The sequence below is a fragment of the Pyxicephalus adspersus genome, chromosome 12 (assembly GCF_032062135.1).
Source record: "Pyxicephalus adspersus chromosome 12, UCB_Pads_2.0, whole genome shotgun sequence".
Classification (NCBI taxonomy): domain Eukaryota; kingdom Metazoa; phylum Chordata; class Amphibia; order Anura; family Pyxicephalidae; genus Pyxicephalus; species Pyxicephalus adspersus.
The window spans coordinates 8,836,063-8,856,517 of NC_092869.1; the positions used below are offsets into that span (position 1 = coordinate 8,836,063).

Genomic DNA, 20,455 nt, shown 5'->3' on the forward strand with positions numbered 1-20,455 from the left:
ATGTATTTCACGCTTTTGTCTCATTTCTCATTGCATTGCCCTTGTGTTGTCACTGTCAACCATTTGTTGCACATGTGTTGTCACAATTGACAATTTCTGTGCATATCTAAGATATAACATATCTTTTGCCCATTTGTTGCCCACCCGGATTGCTATTGTGTTACATGTTTACTGCCCAAACCTTGCCTTGACTGTCTGTGTGTTCACTATGTATTCACATAATTGCCTAAATTTTTCCTACATTTGCCCTTATATTGCTAAGATTCCAAGCTTTATTTTCCATCTGTATGGTGCCAAGTTCTACCATGATCATGAAGCCCATTCCTTAGTGGCTGCCCAATCTTTTGCATCTTCGACCTCTGCTTGATTTAGAACACACTCTTCGGGCTCCTTGGACACCACATGTGGCTAATCATCATCTCTATATGAGCCTGACCACTCCCACACATCTGGCCCCTTTGGACACCGCAGTTGGCTGACCATCATTGTGTTTGATCCCAACTCTGTTTCCTGACCACCCTCTTGCCTCTGGTCCCTCAGACACTGCATGTGGCTGACTATCACCCATGTTTGATCCCAACTCTGTTTCCTGACCACTCTCTTGTTTCTGGCCCTTGGATGCTACATCTAGTTGCCTGTCACCTCTCTTTGACCTTGGCTTCATCTCCCAACCACTCACTTGTCTCCAGCCCCTTGGACACCATATCTGGATGACCTTTACCTGTGTTTAACTCCAACTTTGTCTCCTGATCACTCTCTTGCATCTGTACTCTTAGACACCATATCTGGCTGACCTTCACCTGTGTTTAACACCAACTCTACTTTTCCTACTCATTGTCCTGCCTCTGTACCCTTGGACAGAACACCTGGCTGATCATTACCCAAGATTAAGCCCAACTCCATCTTCTGAACACTCTATAGCATATGGCACTTTTGACACCACCTCTGGCTGACCATTTTTTTCTCAACTCAATTTCCTGACCATTCTCTGTGTTTGATCATCACCCCTGTTTGACTACCTTCACCCCAGTTTCCTGACCATGCTCTCACCCTTGAAAACCACGTCTGGCTGACCATCACCCAAGTTAACCCCAGCTCCATCTTCTGAACACTCTGTAGCATGGCCCTTTTGACACCACAAGTGGCTGATTTGTTCACCTGTTTTTCTCAACTCCATCTCCTGACCATTCTCTGAGTCTGGCTGATCTTTACCTGTGTTTAACTCCAACACCATCTACTAACCACTTTATCACCTTTGGCTCTTGGACACCACACCTGGGTGACCATCACCCATGTTAGACCCTGACTCCGTCTTCTGGCTACTATTTTGCCTATAAACCTTGGACACTACATCTGGGTGACCATCACCCAAGTTTGACCCCAAATCTGGTGCCTCACCCCTCTCTTGCCTTTGGCCCCTTGGACATCAAATCTGGCTGTCCATCACCAGACTATGACCTTAGCTCTATCTCCTGACTACTCTTCTGTTTGACCACTTGCTGACGCTTGACTTGTTCCTAATCCCATGCATTCTGGACTCCCTAGTTTAGCTAGAGTTCTGTTCTTGCTCCCAGTCCTCTGTCAGTCTTAGCTGAGATACCATCCCTTGTGAAATCAAAGTTCTAGGATGACTAATATCCTCCAGCATAAGGTGGAATTTATTCACATACTGCAACCTTCAATGCAGGAGAGGAGCCTGAACAACTGTTGAAGACTTAGGTGAAGGCTGGAAGTCAGCTTTAACAAGAAACCTTATAAGGAATAAAATAAAAAAAGTCACATGCATACTTTTATAATAACTACCATAATTTATTACAAATTAATAAAAAAACACATACTAAAATCATGACCTAATTAGGCCACAAGATCATTCTTTATTCAAAAACCAAAAATCATTATTTCTAATTATCTGATGTGCAAGGGTACCCTAAACATTAATGCAATTAGGAATTTTCCTATACCTTCCTGCAGTAAGACAGCTTTTTGCCCCAGCACTATAATCTCCTCCCCTATATCTAGGCAATGTCATGTCTGTATTGATGTATTGTATTGAGTCCTGATCTTACAAAGGTCCAATAGACTGTTTCACTAATTACATGTGTACAGGATATAAAGACTTATTTCATCCTTAAGTAAGGAACAATCTAAGTTCTACACCATTACAGAGTCTGATGCTAAGTTATAGAGTAGGCTGGCCAACCATTATTAAAGAATGCTTTCTGACAATCACAAGCAATCAGATTTATACATGTACAGCAGGGAGGTAAGAAGTTATTTGTCTCTGACATGTTTGTAGAAATATTGCACCGGCGGTTATTTACCTTCGCAGTATGTATAAAATAAATCAATATTGTGTTCTGATTCCAATAGATTAGGGAAGTCTTGACATTATTTTCATTTGGTCTTCACCAATGAGTACTCATTGTATAAGACCAAATGTATATATATAATATACACTATTTTTTGTGTAAATTGTTCTTTTTTTATAGAGTTTCTTGTGCCATTTTACATTTTTGGATAGGATGCATAGCTAGCTACACCACACATATTATTCCGATTCCTGGCAATTCGGACATATCCTTGATCGCCATAAGTTTCCCCCCAGCTGAAAGAGAAGAAAATACAAAACTGAGCACTTAGGTCAAAACAAAGACAACTTTCAATATTTGCATATAAGTCTACCAAAGAAAAATGTACAAGTTGTTTAATTTTTAGGAATGTTCTGAAATGATGTTGGTAAAGCAGTTAACTTTATGAACACCCATCTTATAGAAAGACATTGGTGCCATATTTACACACTCTTTGGTCTAACATTGGCATCTGTCATAGACCATCAAAGTTACATAAATATTACTTATTTCAACATATATGTATTTACAAGTCCTTAAACAAGAATCTTTAAGGCCTGGATTCCCAATAGGTTTCTTCTTGTATATACTTGAAGAGAAATGGGTATGTCAGCAGGAACAAAGCTTTTGGCATGCTTCCAAAAGCTAGTCTGTGCCAAGAAAATGGTTAACACCAATACCAGATGTCTTCAAGTGCTGCTCTGACTCAGGAATCCTCTAATTGCTGAATCCAACATGCACTTTGTGGTTCTTTTGTTGGACTCTATGTCTGACACATCCAAGCAGTGTGTCACACGTGAAAGCCATTGTAGCATTAACATTTAATGGAAAATGGTAGGACAGGTGGTGGGATGGGTATATATTAAAGGTGCAGTAACAAATTAAAGTGCCAAACGTACCCAGCATAGGTAAGGGCCTCTCATATCCTCTTGGTTCTTTACTAAGTAATCATGTATATACTAGGAAATGGATAAACCAGTTCTACAACATTCCATAAACCAGGTCCATTATATTGAGACATAGATATTTTATATGAAATGGTGGTAGCAAGTTACTAAACTGTACACTGGATCTCATTCACAAATATATAGTCCAACCCAAGAGCTGTTCACACCACTGAGAAATTTTAGGCCCTTAAATAATGTTAATAGAGAATCAGATGATATTTCTTTAATTTTAGTTACTAAATGCATGCTAATTTTTATTGTCTAACATGAAACCAGACGATTTGGAAAGACATGGCTGTATAATACATTAAATGATTTCTGTTATTCTTTTATCACCCGAGCCCCTTGCCCCTTGCCTTCAAATCAATAGAACAGTAACTAAAAAAGAGATATACTATAGAGAGTCATACTATATTGATACTTTGTTGTTTTATCTTATGGTCATATATATTTAATACTGGTCAGATCACAAAAACAGATATCATTTATTTGTGAAATCATTGTCATTTTATCTCACAAAGGGCTATTTAATCATCACCAGAAACAGCTACTTTGTCTATTCTCTATATATACCTCAACCTGGAGATATCGGTATTTGTAAAGGTGACAACCCATCTGGTAATCTTTATGAGCTGACTTTTACATAATGATATAATACATATGCATGTAATAAATTCAGCTGTTCTGTGTTGAAGCTTTTCTCAACCTAGAGTCTACTTTTGAAGGTAAAAAATGAATATAACTTAAACTTATACATTGTTCTCTGCAGCCCCTTTTAGCTGGGCGGACCACCCGGAACATTTCAGTAACCACCCGGCTGTTTTTCGGTGGTTACTGAAGAAGTTGGGTAACAATACAAGGGCTGCCTACCCTACAATTTCTTCCCAGCCAGCCTAAAATGATTTTTGGGTTTAACACTGCTTACATAATTTACTAAAACCTATATTTTATTTCTTTTGTACCAAATTGGCTTACCTATTTTTTATCAGCCAAAAATCCTTTCCTCCAAGGTTGCCATACCCCACGGCAAGGACACCATGGTTAACGTCTTGGGTGCAAGTTGGATCATCGTAGACACCTGTGGAGAACACACTTTTCCTTAAAACTCATCTATACAAGATGAAAGAGGCTTTCTACCTATGGATTAAAAAATCTTCATATTCCAGCAACAGGTCAGTATTGTAAACTGTGAATTACTTTTACAGTTTTGCAATGGCATGGAAATAAGAAAAAAAAAAAAACGTGTACAACAAAGACCATTCCACATCTTCTGGGTGTCAGATAGTAAAGTAGAATAATGGATGCTGGGAAAGCTAAGAGTAGGGTAGGGGGGCAATGCAAAAGTTACATTTCTACAATCAGAGGATAGCTTTAATGGGGAGAAAAACCTACCACTTTTATACAAGTAAAAGGAAGCATGTCTTGCATCAATTCCTACTGATACAGGTCCAACAGTAGCTATGGCTTGTTTCAGATTATCCTCACCAGGTGTAACTTCGTAATACTTCACACATGTTGCAGCCTTTCCAGATGGGTTATACACACACTTTTCATCCTTAAAGAAAAAAAAATATAGTGGTTAGATCGCTCCTATCCACACCATAACACAGTCATTTTGGGCGAAAAGGGATCAACTTACCATAGCATGATAAGGATAAACCTGGTCAGAATCGATGCCATTGTTATCAATTACATATTGAAAAGCTTGGGTCATAAATCCACCATTGCAGCCTTTGTTTCCATATTTAGTAGAACAATCAACAAGGTTCTGAGGACTGAGGGAGACAAGCTGTCCCGTCTTCATCTTCAGCTGCCCTTCCAAAGCCCCGACAGCACTGAATGCCCAGCAAGATCCACAGGAGCCCTGCAATAGAAAGGATTTATGCAACCGTTAATAAATGCATTGTAGGTCGAAAGTACCTAATATTGCCTGAAAGTTGCCACATGTATGACCACCGTTTGGACAACCATAGAGCACCAATAGTAATGCTACTTTATGTACAGTCCTAGCCTTTTTTTATTTCAAATTTGATGGAAGGAAGATCAAAAGATCCAGATTTTTAAATTTCTCTTACACATAGCTAGACATTAAAAGTGATCATTAATTATTATTGTTATACAGTATTTATATAGCGCCATCATATTACGCAGCGCTGTACATAGTCGTGTCACTAACTGTCCCTCAAAGGAGCTCACAATCTAATGTCCCTACCATAGTCATATGTGATTTATTATAGTCTAAGGTCAATTGTTAGGGAGAAGCCAGTTAACCTAACTGCATGTTTTTGGAATGTGGGAGGAAACCGGAGTACCCACGCAGACACGGGGAGAACCTGCAAACTCCATGCAGATAATGTTCTGGCTGGGGATTGAACCTGGGACCTAGCGCTGCAAAGGCTGGAGTGCTAACCCCTGAGCCACCGTGCTGCCCATTATTAATATAGTAAATTACCTCAAAGCTTTTTTAAATCAGAGCTAGGCTAGATTTTTTTTATATACTGATCTGTAAGTAAAAAAAAACAACTTTTGTTTTGATGCACAAGTGTATAAATATGCATCTGATAAATTTTTATTTATATAATTAGATGTGTGCAGATGCATTTGCTAAATATACTCTCAGACTCAGCTTCCTTTGCAACACGATGGTTTCACTTTACTGCTTCTACCTACAATGCAAGTCTATGAGTCAGCTGACTTAATAAACATAATGCAGTCCCTGTGAACATTTTATCAAAAAGCAAGTACAGGGGCATTGTGGTTGTAAATCTACCATTTTACTAGACACTAATCTCAAAATGACAAAAAGGGAAGAGAAAGATAGTAAGATAGTCACATTTAGGTGCAATAATCACTCATAATATATGTTAGTGGAAATACAATCTACTTTTCTGTTATGGGTATTTAAGTACTAAGGTTGCAGGTTATGACTCCAAAAATGATAAAGGCTGTATAATAAAATCAGATAAGAGTTGAAAGCAAAGGTTTCATCATACACGGAAACTCCTGAAATAGGACGTGCTAAAATCCAATATGCAAATTGACATAAAGCCTGGCTTGTACCTACATCTTTAAATTTTATTTGAGATCCATGCAGTATTATGCCTACATCTGTTAGGAATTCACTGTCTTTATCTGTAGGGCATCTGTTCAAGCAACTATTTCCTAATTTGAATGGTAATATTAAAGCAAGCAATGCTTTTTTTATATTTTATATTCAATATTTATCTCAGAAAACAATCATTATGATCATCTTCAGCTACAGCAAAACAAATGAGCTTTGTACAGACAGCGCTGTTTTGTTTCATGTTACAGAACTTTCTTTGAAAAGTCTAATGATTCCATTTGAGCAAGGCAACTATATGATAATATCCCGAACATTTGGTAATATATGTTAGGTTCTTGCACAAATTTACAACTCTTTGCAAGTTTTTATTGAACATGTTTTATGAATCTCTTCAATACATACACATTTCTCCTACCTGGTTTTTGACATTTGTGACGTATCCCTTTTCCCTCCAATCTATAGAGTCTGGCACTTTTTCTGTAACATTCATGGAGTTTCCTAAATAAGCCTTCATTATATCACGGGGAGGCAGTACTAATCCAGTTAGGCGAGCCTCAACTTCTTCACTAGTCTGAAAAAAAAGAAACAGTTACTACTATTTGTTAAAGTAAATCTGTTAGAAACCTAGAAAGATCAAACTAAACACATGAAGAAGATGTCCAAAAAGTCAATAGATCCAGGGATATACAATAGGCAACTGAATTTCACATGTTGACTTTAAATGGAAAAGGTAAACTTGGCCCAACTCTTATTGGTCCGGTCATGTGTTAACCTATAGGGAAGCTCCAGAGAATAGACAGATAATGCCAATCTACAAATTTACACCTCTGGCAGGTCTCCTTTCATGTCAAAGTGAAGTTTTTATATTTTTATAAAACATGTATCTTTTGCATTTTATTGGTAAACATGAATTATTTTCTTATTGGAAAGTGAATGATAATTTTAGCTTGTTACTAAAGTCAAGTGGTTTGGTTTGAAAACATAATTAAACCAATAAAAAAAATGGTGGAATTGGAATATTTCCATATTCCATGGAATATTTTGATATGTCCAGTAATAAGGCTGTTTTTTTCTCAGGGTCAATAAAAAGAAACATACTCTTTCCACTCTTACCAGAAGAATGCCTGCTGATCTATAAAAAATTAAGTTTATTCCTTACTTCCTGTTCGGGTAGACAACATAGTGCCCTTCTGTACTGAATTTTTTTTCCTAGCAAAACAATACTTCTGCCTTGTTTAGCAAAAATGTGCCAATACATTGTTTATAGGCAAAGGGTACTCTCTAGTTCTAGTAAATGTAGTCCTCGGGGATGTGTCAATAGGAACTAAGCTACCGGCAGCTGCAATAGTTTTGCAAGTCTGGTTTAGACGTCAAAGGAAGTAATACAAGTTGTTTCTTGCTACAAGAACAAAATAAAATAATAAATGCTGGAACATCCTGTAGAGCAGTGGTCCCCAACCTTTTGGGACCTACGGACCACTAAACTTACAGACTCCGGACCGCCCATGCGCAAGGAGCTGTGTGACGTCATGATGTAGAACCGGCCCACTCTCAGCCTACAATACATACGGGGGACATGGTCCATGGCTCTGGCCGGTGCACCCCCCAATCGGGGTCTACGAACCACAGGTTGGGGACCACTGGTCTCCAGGCTCTCTCATGGGTTCGGCCCACCAGGGGTTGGGGACCCCTGCTCTAGAGGGTAAAAATTTGGAGGATACATTTGGGTAGGATAATAAAATGCAATTGGTGCAAAAGCAATAACCAGCGTCCGTAATTCATTATTTAGGTGCAAATGTTACCTTTAAATCTCCCACCATGAAAACTTTTAAGTAGGCAATGAAGGGGAGCTGATATCACGATAGATTCAGATATTTATGCTAATTATCTCTAACAATACAGTACATGTTATCATCTTTAGTAGATTTAAACTTTAACCATGGGCTACAACTGTTTTCTTCCTCTTGCTTGTTTCTACTGAACTTCTCAATCAATAAAAATAAATGTGTAAAGAAAAAAAAGGAGAAGAGGAAAACTATTGCATCAGCCTCATATATCTATTGCTGAAAGTACATTAAGAAACACTACTGTACATTCTCAAGACTACACAAGGCTTAATAACATCAGTAAAATTCCAACCTTACAGTTTGGAGAAGACCCTTTTCGGTTTCAACATGACTTTGTCCCACAAAGACACTTCCACCTCAAATGGGTCAACAGTGTAATAAGGTTCATGTTTCACAAACAAATTGTCACAATAGGTGTGATGGTCAACTTACACAAACCCTTGGATGTCAATGCAGCTTTTTGATTTTTAGACCACCCTATCAGTAGTACAGCTGTGCCTAATCCCATACACACTAAACCTAAGGTGAGACTTCCAGAGACTTTGCTTTTCTGCTTGAAAAGTGGTACAAATGGCTCTCCAATGTGCCATGTCCTAATAGTCATGTGTAATTAAAACTGTTTAACTGTAAACTTTATGTTTTCAATAATAACTCACTATCATTAGTAACTGCTCACTAATTCGTCATACATACATTTATTAATATTAATAATAATAATATTAATCTTAACATACCATATCGGCAAGGTGGTTCATTCCAACCGTGTATGAGTGAACCCCTAATTCATATTCAAGGTTATGTAGTGTGACAAACTTCAAGTTCTTTTCCCATATCATTCTCCTCGTCAGGTCTTCTCTCTAGAACATGTACAACAGAAACAATCAATTATGGTTGACATCTGCCGCTATCACTTGATCCTTCATTTCTATGTAGTCACTCATAGCTCATTTATTCAGCTGTTAACAAAAGCGGCCAATTTATTGTAAACCAAAGATGTAAAAAATCTGGACCATACCTCATGCTCATATTTCTTGTTGTAGGTGACTTTCCATAATGTCCAATGGTTGTCCAGTGCTGGATCTATAGATGATGCTACAGATGCCGCCAATAATATACACACCAGAGACTTCATTCTCTAAAGACGAAACAAAGGGTGTATGTATGATATGGAGTCTTTTTTAATAGACAATGGCACACAAGTCTAACTGCCTTCAGACAATGTAGAGGAATATGTATTTAAAACCCAGCCAGGGGCAAGCCTACAACAGCAAGTATATTAGGGAATAAAAAAGCTATGGGGAGGGGGTCTTTTTTTTTAGAAGTAAATGGTAATCAAATTCTACAGCAATATTTCTGTGTAGTTACACATTACACATGTAGTATTTTACTGGCAAATCATTTACCAAAGCTGTGAATATTTTTTGCTAGATCAAGCTAAGATAAATGTGTTCGTATGGACCCTTTAATAGATTATTCAAGCAAGATTGATAATTCACTGATGGGTAGACACAAGCTGGCTGATTCATCTGTTGACCTCATGATGTACATCAATAAACTCTCCCACTGAAATGAATATGATATGCATCATTCATTATTTATAGATTAACAATATTGCAAATAATGATCATTCTATATATTTAAAATAAGCTTCCTTTTTTTCCCTGCAGCTGATAATATTAAACACGCGGAGGCATTTGTTGTCCCCCCCATTTCCTGCAATAGTTTAACAAAAGCAGAAGTAAATCTGCAGAAAAATATGTACAAAGAAAAAAATCACTGGTGTGAAAAATAAACACGAAGATTAGATTTATTAAAGCAGAGAGAGGCTAACAATCTCTTAACATGTATTTGTTAGCATAGCTTAATGTAACAAAGCAATCAGTAAATAAGGTATGTTTAAAATTTGTGTTTAGAATGTAAGCTCTTCGGGGCAGGGTTCCTCGCCTCCTACTGTGTCACTGTCTGTATCTGTCTGTGATTTGCAACCTCTATTTATTGTACAGCGCTGCGTATTATGTTGGGGCTATATCAATCCTGTTTTAAAATTATACCAGCCAGTGGTGTAGCTACAAACCTATGAACCCTGATGGAGAATTTGGACCTGTGGCCCTCCACCACCACATCTCTGCACCACAGCTTATGGTATTCTAACTACATTTCAATGGGCTCCAGGGCTAGTTTTTGAGAAGGCCATGACTATTTAGGACAAGCTATTTCACATCAGGAGAATGACTTTACATCAGAGTATTCCCCTTCTCGTTGAGAGCCCCTAAAATCTGGAACTGCTTCTTTACATCAGGGTCCCCATTCACATTATTATTCCTCTTTCAAATCAGAGTCTTTCCTTTATATCACTATATAAGACTCGCTAATTAACTTTAGGGTTTCCACTTTTACATTGGAGTCCTACACTTTATCCTACACTATATCAATGTCTTCACCTTCACACCAGAGTCCTCCTTCACCTTGGATTTCTCATCAGAGACCTCCTCCACATCACTGTCCCTATTTACAACAAAGACTCTTGTTACCCCCAATATTTCAGGGTCCCCTTTTACATCAGAATCCTACATTTTTATAAGAAACTCCCTAGACCTCTGTTAGCACAGACCCTCAGCAGTTTACCCACAAGAATGACTTCACCAGCCACCCACACTTGTAACTGGAGTCAGCAGAAGACATCTTCTACTACTGTCCATTTGCCTGCCTTTGACAGATAACATCAACTATGCAAAGCCAAAAAGAGGGAGCCAATGGTAGATGTCCTCAACTGCACAACAGTGATCGGTCAAACAGTGGTCATGAGGAGGGCCTCTAAAAGCTCTCTGGAGTAAGAGGTACTGTTTGAGACTTGTTAGACTTTCGTTGTTGGAAAGGATCTTTCATGATCCTTTCCAACAAAAAAAGATTAAAGACTATGCATGAATGAGTGCTGCACATACATATCACTGCCTATCCACTATCAGTACATAACTATTACCCCCATAATCTTAGGACCTTATATACTTTTTATGCAGTGTATGTTGTCAACATTACAGGTAGGGAGCAAAAATTTCCCCAAATATCAAGAAAATTCCAAAGGAGGATCTAGACCTCCTAGACAACAAAAACATCCGGAATGTCTTTTGTATTTCCTTTATGTTTCTCAGTTTCATCTTGACCATTTCAGCTGTAACTTTTCACAGGAAATCCCTAAATCAAATTTTGCAATATGCTTAAGAAGCTATTTCTCAACTTCCTCCTAGAATCCACAGACAGCTAAGGACAATGCAACTGTTGTTGTTTTACACAGCATATTTATTTGGGTGTGACGCCAAACCAAGGATGTACTTTTTACCATGTGGTCCTCACAGCGAAAGTTATTATCACAGGTAATGACGATACCATCACATGGTAACCTTCGGTTTTGCTCCTATAGTCCAATCACAATGTAGTTGAACCCCCTAGTTTTCCAAATCTTATGTTGCTAGACAAGTTTCTACCTAAAATCCTTAAAATGTCCCCAAAATTTGACTATACAGGTTCTCATGTATGTAGATCAGCCATTCTCAGACAGGGTTCCATGGAATCCTAGGGTTCCTCAACATGTTTGTTAGGGGTTCCTTAAGGAGGAACTACACTGAAAAGTGTTTAAAAAAACAAAACGAGAACGGTTGACGTAGGTTGGAAAAAAAACTTGAAAAAGTGAGAAAATTTTCCCTTTTCACAAGGGTTGTCTACCCTTTTATGTACAGTAAAATTTCTGAGTTTAAGTACGCTTTAAGCTGTAGTTGATTGTCCTCCTATCTGATGGTGTCTGCATAGTTTCATGGCTAAAGCCGCTTGGCAGGGCCACATTAGTAAACTTAATTTACTTTTTAGACCACAATGATAAGAGTGACATTCTTGATATTGATCATTAAGTAATTTTCCCAATAATATTTTTTTTTTTGCAAGGGGTACATTATTTTAAGGGTTCCTTTGGGGTAAAAAGATTGAGAAAGGCTGAAGAAGATTATGGTAAAGCTAGTAGTAGTTTAGTCAAGTCAGATAGGACAAGTCTATTTGCGTGTGACTAACCACTAGAAGCTAGTCCCATAAAACCTAACCCATTAAAGTTACCTATCAATTGTCTTCTTTAACCCAGCCATTAATTTCCCATTATTGTGTCTATGTTTTCCTCAAAGGTGGCTTCTCTTATCTTGGTTTTTTATACAAATATTTTTTTTTATACATATTACATATGTAATATTCGGTAATTTATTAGGAAATGATGAAAAAAAAAACTTACATTCTCCCTTTCCAAGTGCATAGTGTAAACCTCTTTTTCCACAGTCAATAATTGTGCCCATGTGTTATTTTATGGGGGACATCACAAAATCATAATAGTGCCAATAAATGTTTTACTTTATGTTTTGATTTTATCCTGAAATATGTGTGCTTGCTGCGCCTAGGCATACTTGTTCTGAAGCCTCATAGTTTTATATCTGCGGTGTCAGATTATTTAGGCATCAGCTACCCACAACTTCTATTCTTCTTATAAATATTGGGTGTTCATAATACACAGCACTTTACATAGTCATGTCACTAGCTGTCCCTTAAAGGAGCTCACAATCTATTGTCCCTACCATAGTCATATGTTATTAGCTTAATCTAAGAATAATTTTGGGGGATTAACCTAACTGCATGTTTCTGAAATGTGGGAGGAAAACCAAGTACCCAGAGGAAACCCATGTAAACACAGAGATAACATACGAACTTCGACTGGTGATGTCAATATTGATGTCAATTTGTTAGCTGCACCGAACAGTCTTCAGCGGAGAGATTTCACTTCAACTGCTTTATCCATTTTGCAGTCCTGGATCCTCTTTCCCTTTTTCTGCTACTTCCTATGTTTACCTCCATAAATCATAGGATTATCACTCATCATGCAGGCAGCTCTGCCATGAATAAGCAAAGATCTGCTCCTCAACCAAGATTGCCATATCCACTTTTCAATCAGCAAAGTGAATTCACTTTGCTAGCTCATATAATATATCCTTTCACTCTTCACTTAGCAAACCAAATTTAACCCTTGCAAAGGATTCTCCACTTAGCTTTGTGAATATGGTGATAGTTTACTTTGCAAACATTACCCAGTCATGTGCAAGGACATTTAAATAAACAAGACTTTTGCTTGCACGTAGTTGGATGGTTTAAGTCATCAAAGCTTCACCTTCTTTTACTTATATAATATACTTTACTTTTCCACATGAATAGACTATAATCCTTTAGTAAATCAATACAGGGATAGACTCTGCATAGACCTGATATATAAATTGATGAAGGTAAGGCATTGTTGTAGATTTACTAAAATGAACCCAGGTGAATTATCCCCATGCATAGGGATGCATCATGTTTTTGTACATTACTTTGCATGTGATTTACTATTCCTTGCAAAGTGAACTCACATTCACCAAACAAGTGAATTATTGCATTAGTAAATTTGTTTAGTAAATCACTTCCAATTGCCACTGGTGCCCTATAGTTGTGCACAAAGTGACCTCATACATATGAAATTGTAGGTGAACTTTAGGTTGTTTTATCTAAAGTAATTTTTGGAAGATATTTCTCATTCACTGTAAATGTTCATAACAATTCTACATTTAAAGGATAACTTTGTACACATGAAAACAAATGAATATGATGCAGCCTTTGGATTTCCCCAACAAATTATATCATGCTGTACAGGAAGTTTATGTTACAAAGTACAGCTGGGAGTGTTTACAAAGATACAAGCTGTTTTCAGATGCTGCAACTATATACTAAATATTAAATGTACTAATTATATATTAAATATAAAATCCAATATATACTATAATATATATAATATATAGTATATACTAAAATTCTGCCATTATATATATTGTATTTATTTGGTGACTTTACAAGCTTATCAATAAATCCAGAACACCAGGCAGAGGTATGAAATCTTCAATTAATACACATTTATGTAATATATATATGATTATATAGTATATATATAATATATATAATAATATTAATTTTTTACAGTAATTATTTCGTTTTATCCTTTATTACTATTATTGCGCATCCATATTGCACCCAGCAGCTCGCAGTGAACTGTGGTTTTGCTATCTAATTTCCACATGTACCAAGGATTGTCTCTGAGGGGCCATTTAATTTTGTTATTATAGGTGTGGGGGCCATCGGAATGGCTAGCGTAATCCCACGAAAATGCATGAAGAACACTAGTTATTTAAATTCTAAATGAAATGTGTGTAATTCTAATTTTCATCAATATCAGCTTTTTGTAACCTTCTGGGAAATTGGGGGAGATAGAAGAGGAACTAAGAGTTAGTTGGGCACAACTGCGTGCCCATGTGCATACAAGAAACATGCAGTCAGGTAGAGGAAGGCAGGGAGATTACCACCTTAGTTTGCTGCCACTCCTTAGTGCTTAGAGCAGCTTTTCTGGAGCTTTTTAACATGGGGACTTTCAAGTCTGGGGGGAACTCCTGCCATAAATAATATATGCCCAGGTCACGGTAAATTAGTGTGGTGGTCATTGGGAAGAATGTCTCTTACATTGCTGTCCAGTAGGAAGAATTTCACCCTTACAAAAATATTACTAATATCAGTTAAATTGACCCGAGAGGCACAAATCGGTCATTTATAAAGGAACCCCTAGCAGGAAATTGGGAATTCTTCCTGAACCAGGATTTCAGTATAGGTCCGCTTTAAGGTGGATATTGCCAGTTCTCCCTGAACTAGGATTTCTATATACATCTGTTTTAAGCTGAAAGTCATTGCATTGGAAACTGGAAGTTTCCATTGAGCCAAAAGTTCAGTATAGGTCTACATTAAGGTTCAAATTAGGAGTTCTCCCTGAACCAGGATTTTTCTATATGTCCGATTTGTGGGGGAAATTGGGAATTCTCATTGAACAAGGATTTCGCTATAGGTGCACTTTAAAGTGGATATAAGTGGATAAGTTCTTCCTATACTAGGATTTCGGTATGCATCTGTTTTAAGGTGTAAGTTGGGGGGCCTGGCTAAGACAAGATTTCAAAATAGGTCTGAAAGAAATGGGAATTATCGCTGATCCAGTATGTGAGTATAGCTTATACCCATACCATATAAGTCCGCTTTAAGGTGCTATTTGTGAATTCCCCATAAACCAGGAACTATTTAAAAAAGCTAATCACAGTACCTGCCGCAATTCAGTCTGCTAGAACAAAAATAGAACACAAGATCATTTTTAGCTTACCTTGGCTCCTCGGTGGATTTCGTAGTCACCTATCTGCCAGGGATGTGTAGCTTGAAGTACAAATACAGGGAATTGTGAGACGAAACCCAAGAGTAAGGGCTTCTTATACGTCTAATGCTGGAGGAACAGAGAACAGGAAGGCAAGGGACAAGATTATTTTCACTTTCAACAAGTCATGTGTCTTTCCACCAATCACTGACTGCAGTTATTTCCTTTATCTGGCTCTGTACAGACACATTTACAAGGCAGGTTTTCTCCCACACTCTTTACATCAAAGGAAAGTTTCTAGCAAAGCAGCTACAATATATTAATGTAGATTTGCTTTTTGGTTTTCATACCATGTACTGTATTCTCTAATATACATTTTTATGTGACTTTTTTATCCATTTTTCAACCGGTATCAACAAAGGGACTTTTTATCCTTGTAAACCCTGACTTTAATTTTATTATTAATAAACAGGATTTATATAGCTCCAACATATTTCGAAGCGCTGTACATTAAATACGGGTTGCAAATGACAGACGAATACAGACAGTGACACAGGAGGAGAGGATCCTGCACTGAAGAGCTTACAATCTAGGAGGTGGAGGAATTAACACACAATAGCAGGGGAGAATGTCTCCTATAAGTGCTTAAAAGTGCTTGTGTATCCTGCTAGAACTCTTGTGATCTAATAACAATCTGTGCTGCATTCTTATCAAATACATTACCAGCTATCTCTAAAGACTACGGAACCCCTCTGTGTCATGGAGGGAAGAATGGAAGAAGTTATCCTGTAGTCCTAACAAATTTATTGCCCTTGTGTGACAACGCTGCTGTTCTGTAGATACAGTTAAATGAGTGTTAACACTCTATGATGGGGAATGTTTTGCTGGTAGAAATGGGCTGGAAAATATTTTCCCTGAGAACATTTTTGCAAGTAGAGAAATTTAAAAAAAATTGGGTAAATTCATATGTGGGTTTACATTGTTGACTGGGGGTTAATTGCAAAGCTCACCACAACTGATGGGGGAGGGGGTTCAGGGATTTGGACTTCAACCATTTATGTACATGGGAACGACTACATTTGCCTATTAAAAAAAAAAAAGTCTGCTGATCATTTTATTCATTATAAAAGATCTGTCTAAGGGGAGATAGACATCTCCTTGCAGTCACTAATGATCTTAAGCAACCACATTGCACATGTTGAACACACACTACTGTCATTGCCAAGGCTACATGGGACATAGAGGCTCATTTCCACTAGTGGGGCATGGGGGCAGGTAAAGCCTTGCCATCAACTTGCCCACTTGCACCGCAGTACTTTTTTTAAAGAACCAGCATTTGCAATTTACCAACTGCAATCATTATTCGTTTTCTATTGGGACAGCTACCTGTTACGTCTTCTCCAAAGAGGAGCTTCACCGGCCTGAGGAAGTGGTAACTGCACCACAACCTCCCTTCCTATTGTGTGTTACTTCCCCCACCTGCTAGATTGTAAGCTTTTCGGGGCAGGGTCCTCTCCTCCGCCTGTGTCACTGTCTGTATCTGTCTGTCATTTGCAACCCCTATTTAATGTACAGCGCTGCGTAATATGTTGGCGCTATATAAATCCTGGTAAATAATAATAGTTATATTAATACATAATATTAACCTCACCGCCAGTCTGAACACCTTAATGCAAAGGTGCACTGGATTGCCATTGATTTTTAATGACACCCCAAACCTACCTTACTAGCCCAATGTATGCCAACTCACTGCTGTGGCCTTGTATACATAACAGTTCAGTGCTGCATTTGGCAGCAAAATGCAAGGTATGGCGAAGTGCACAGCAATGGACATGTGTTTTGAAAATCAAAGCTCAGTCATAGTGGAAGCAGGCTGCAAATTTGCACAGGACAGCATTTTTTTGAAAAGAAAGAGGGACTTTTTTCACAAAAATATAATATATTACGTAATCCTGACACATTCTCTTGTGGATTGTGAATATAGTGCTAGATTCACCCTATTATGCCTAAAATAGTAATCGGTATTAATATTTGCTAATGTTATAAAATTCTGAAGCCAAAAATGTGGACTTATCCAGTCATTAAAGACTGGTTCCAGGTTTCAGATCTTTTCACCCCTTTCTAATGACACCCCAGCTCCTTTGGAACGCTCCCTACCTTTTACAGGAAAAATAAATGAATAATTTTTTAGGTGTTTATGTCAGGCATTGCATGCAAGAAATTGTAGCGCCTAACAGCACCTCATGGCTCTCTGGTTTTCATGAAATTGATAGCAGGTTTGCTGGATCACCAAGGATCTCCCATCATAGTCTATCTTCTCTAGTCTTATAGAACTTTAATAAAGTAGGCCCAATGTAAGAGTGTCAATTACTTTATGCATTAGTTGGGTGAATAAAGAGAAAAAAAGGTAAGCTGCCCCTTCAAGGGAGAATAATATACCAAAAAGGTCATCAAGGTTACATACAGAGACCCCAAAACCAGTAAGTATCTTCCCTCTAGATCTTTAATCACTTCTTCTGCCACCAATGTTATGAAAGCCAGAGGGCTACCCCACTCCTCTTTTCTTTTGCACTGGCACAAAAGAATATCAGATCATTTCTAAGTAAAAAGGAGAATATCTGCCTAAAAAGTGAGTCTCAAAAAACCACTACATGAGCACTCAGAGAATAATAATAATGAAAGCCTTGTTGCACTGGACAGGGGAGTAAAAAATCCTGAACGTTGTGGGTTAACCAAGTAATATAGTGAACAAAGAAAACAAAGAAAGCATAGATTTTTTTTTTGGCACTTAAAAATTATAATTAATTAATTAATTAATTAATTAATTAAAAATTAATAATGGGATACGACCTCTGATCTATACAGAGGCTCCATATTCTTAGGAGTTGCGTATAAGAGTGTTAGTGAATCATCTCTTTTCCAACGCGTTTCGCCAAATGGCTTCCTCAGGGGACTCAGAGGAGAACGCTATACGCAGTTTGTAAGCAACTCCTTATTTCAGCTAAGTTGATGTAGTCCTAGTAAATATGTATCATTTCCTCTTCTAAATGAACATCCATGCAGGTTTTTGCAGGTTTTAGCTGCAACTGTTACCTTTTATTATCCAGAACTACCATTTTTGTTTATTTGTTTACTAATTGATATTCTGGGGTTAGCACCAACATTAGGAAAATGGAGGTTAGGTGGGGTACCAATATTTCCACTAACTGAATTGCAGACATCATCCTCCAGAAGTGAAAAATAGCATGATTACTTGTTCCCACTTTAACTTACCGGTATGTGATGATGAAGAGAAAGAAAGAAACTTTAGGATAGAAAGAAGAACAATGAAGAATAAGAACGTGAAGAAACTAAGAACAATTGCAACAAAGTTGTTACCCCAAAATAGAAAAAAAAATGTTTGATGGCACATTATAAAGGGCTGTGTCACCCCGCTCCAAGTCTTTATGAGCCAAAGCAGTTCTGGTTCTGTGGCTCTGCAGGTGCTTCTTTGTAGTCCCCAGCTGGGCACACATGGCAGGAGGCATCGCTATGCCAGCAGTGTGGGATTTTTCAGGACTAGGTCAGAAAAATCCCAAACCTTGCTGATAGCCTTCCCATCCATCATCACCTGTGGGTGCTTCTTCATGACAGGCAGATCAAAGGATTGTTTCAGATGCTGCTATGGGAGTTGACATCGATACAGTGCATTTCCAACTCCAAAATTGTTGGCTTTACTTACTTAATTACAAAATATTGCCCATCATATCCATTTGTCCCACTCTGCATTTATTGATTTCTCTTTTGACAATACAGTGTTGCTATCTTGAGTCACAAAAGCCTCCAGACACAATGGGTCTGATTTATTAACAGAGGAGAGGATACACTTTCACTAGTGGAGCTGGGTGATCCAGCAAACCTGGAATGGATTTCTTTGAAGGTATTTGCTAGCAAAAGTTTTGAATCCTGGACCAGATTCATTCCGGTTTTGCTGGATCACGCCGCTTCACTGTGTACTCTCTCCACCCTTGGAAAGCTTTATTTATCAGGCCCAATAGGTCTGATTTGGTAAAGCTTTCCAGGACTGGAGAAGATAGACTATCATGGGAGCACCTGGGTGATCCAGCAAATCCTAACTAATAAAAATCATTTTCTATTTGCAAATGTTTTCAATTCCTAGATTAGATTCCTCCCAGGTTTTCTGGATCACCTAGGTTCTCCCATGATAACATATCTTCTCCTGTCTTGGAGAGCTATTAATAATCAAGCTAGTTTCTGCAAGAATTGTATAAGCCCTTCGAATATATCAAAAGCCTTTTTCTGGTACTGGACCAGGATGAATGAAAATACATGACATACAATGCAAAATACATGACATACAATGCAATACATTTTTGTAGCAAATTGCTGTGCTTGTGTGTGTAATAATATATATACACATCAGATACAGTTTCTACTCTTCTGTTTGATAACAAAAGACAAGGAACTGTTTTTCGATAATTCAGCCTGGAAACTCCTGAGTCACATTTTGTGTACTTTCCCTTTCTTACACCCCCAGGCTTTGTAAATGATGGTACTGAAAAGAAAGATTTATCTATTGTTTGATTGAAATAAACCTGTCATATAAGAAATGTGGGAGCTGCCAATGCTGACCTGCTTAGAAATCTAAACACCTTTTACCTTTGGCATTCTGTACTTTTTGAACCACTGACCTAACACAAGTGTGCAGAGTACTGCCTTCCAATACTAGCACCAGGTGTAAGCAAAAAGATTGGCCAGGTGACTTCCGGAAGGAGAATAGCAACTTTCAAGTTTTCTTTATTTTGGATTCCAACCTTTATCATATGTTATTGCATGCATATTTGAACAAGTCAACGCGCATATAAACCTAAAAACATAAATGTAATATAATTTAGCTCATCAATCCTTAGATGTGGTGGTTGCATTAGTTTTACCTAATCAGGCTTTTTTTACCTGGTGATTCTACCAGTAGCATATTTTCTGTCTTTGGGTTACATTATTTACTTACTGTA

At 37.7% G+C, this 20,455-nt stretch overlaps 2 protein-coding genes across 3 annotated transcripts in view; one reads left to right on the forward strand and one right to left on the reverse strand.

The window, feature by feature from the left end:
- Positions 1-1,788: 1,788 nt before the first annotated feature.
- CTSS (cathepsin S) lies at positions 1,789-15,591 on the reverse strand. 2 transcript variants are annotated; one of them, XM_072428836.1, is made up of 9 exons: positions 15,456-15,591; positions 9,222-9,341; positions 8,941-9,063; positions 6,775-6,930; positions 4,935-5,159; positions 4,688-4,850; positions 4,271-4,373; positions 2,457-2,605; positions 1,789-2,420 (listed from the first exon to the last, which is right to left on the reverse strand). In XM_072428836.1, exons 2-8 carry the CDS (start codon positions 9,336-9,338, stop codon positions 2,506-2,508), a joined length of 987 nt encoding a protein of 328 aa, XP_072284937.1. In that variant the 5' UTR covers positions 9,339-9,341; positions 15,456-15,591; the 3' UTR covers positions 1,789-2,420; positions 2,457-2,505. The 2 variants fall into 2 exon arrangements, with proteins under 2 accessions (XP_072284937.1, XP_072284936.1); XM_072428835.1 differs by having other exon boundaries at positions 1,789-2,605.
- The window catches only part of CTSK (cathepsin K), a 31,360-nt gene continuing 22,420 nt past the window's right edge, over positions 11,516-20,455 (forward strand). Inside the window, exon 1 of the mRNA XM_072428832.1 lies at positions 11,516-11,577. Within this exon, the coding sequence (XP_072284933.1) occupies positions 11,531-11,577 (47 nt within the window). The 5' untranslated portion in view covers positions 11,516-11,530. The remainder of the gene's footprint in view (positions 11,578-20,455) is intronic.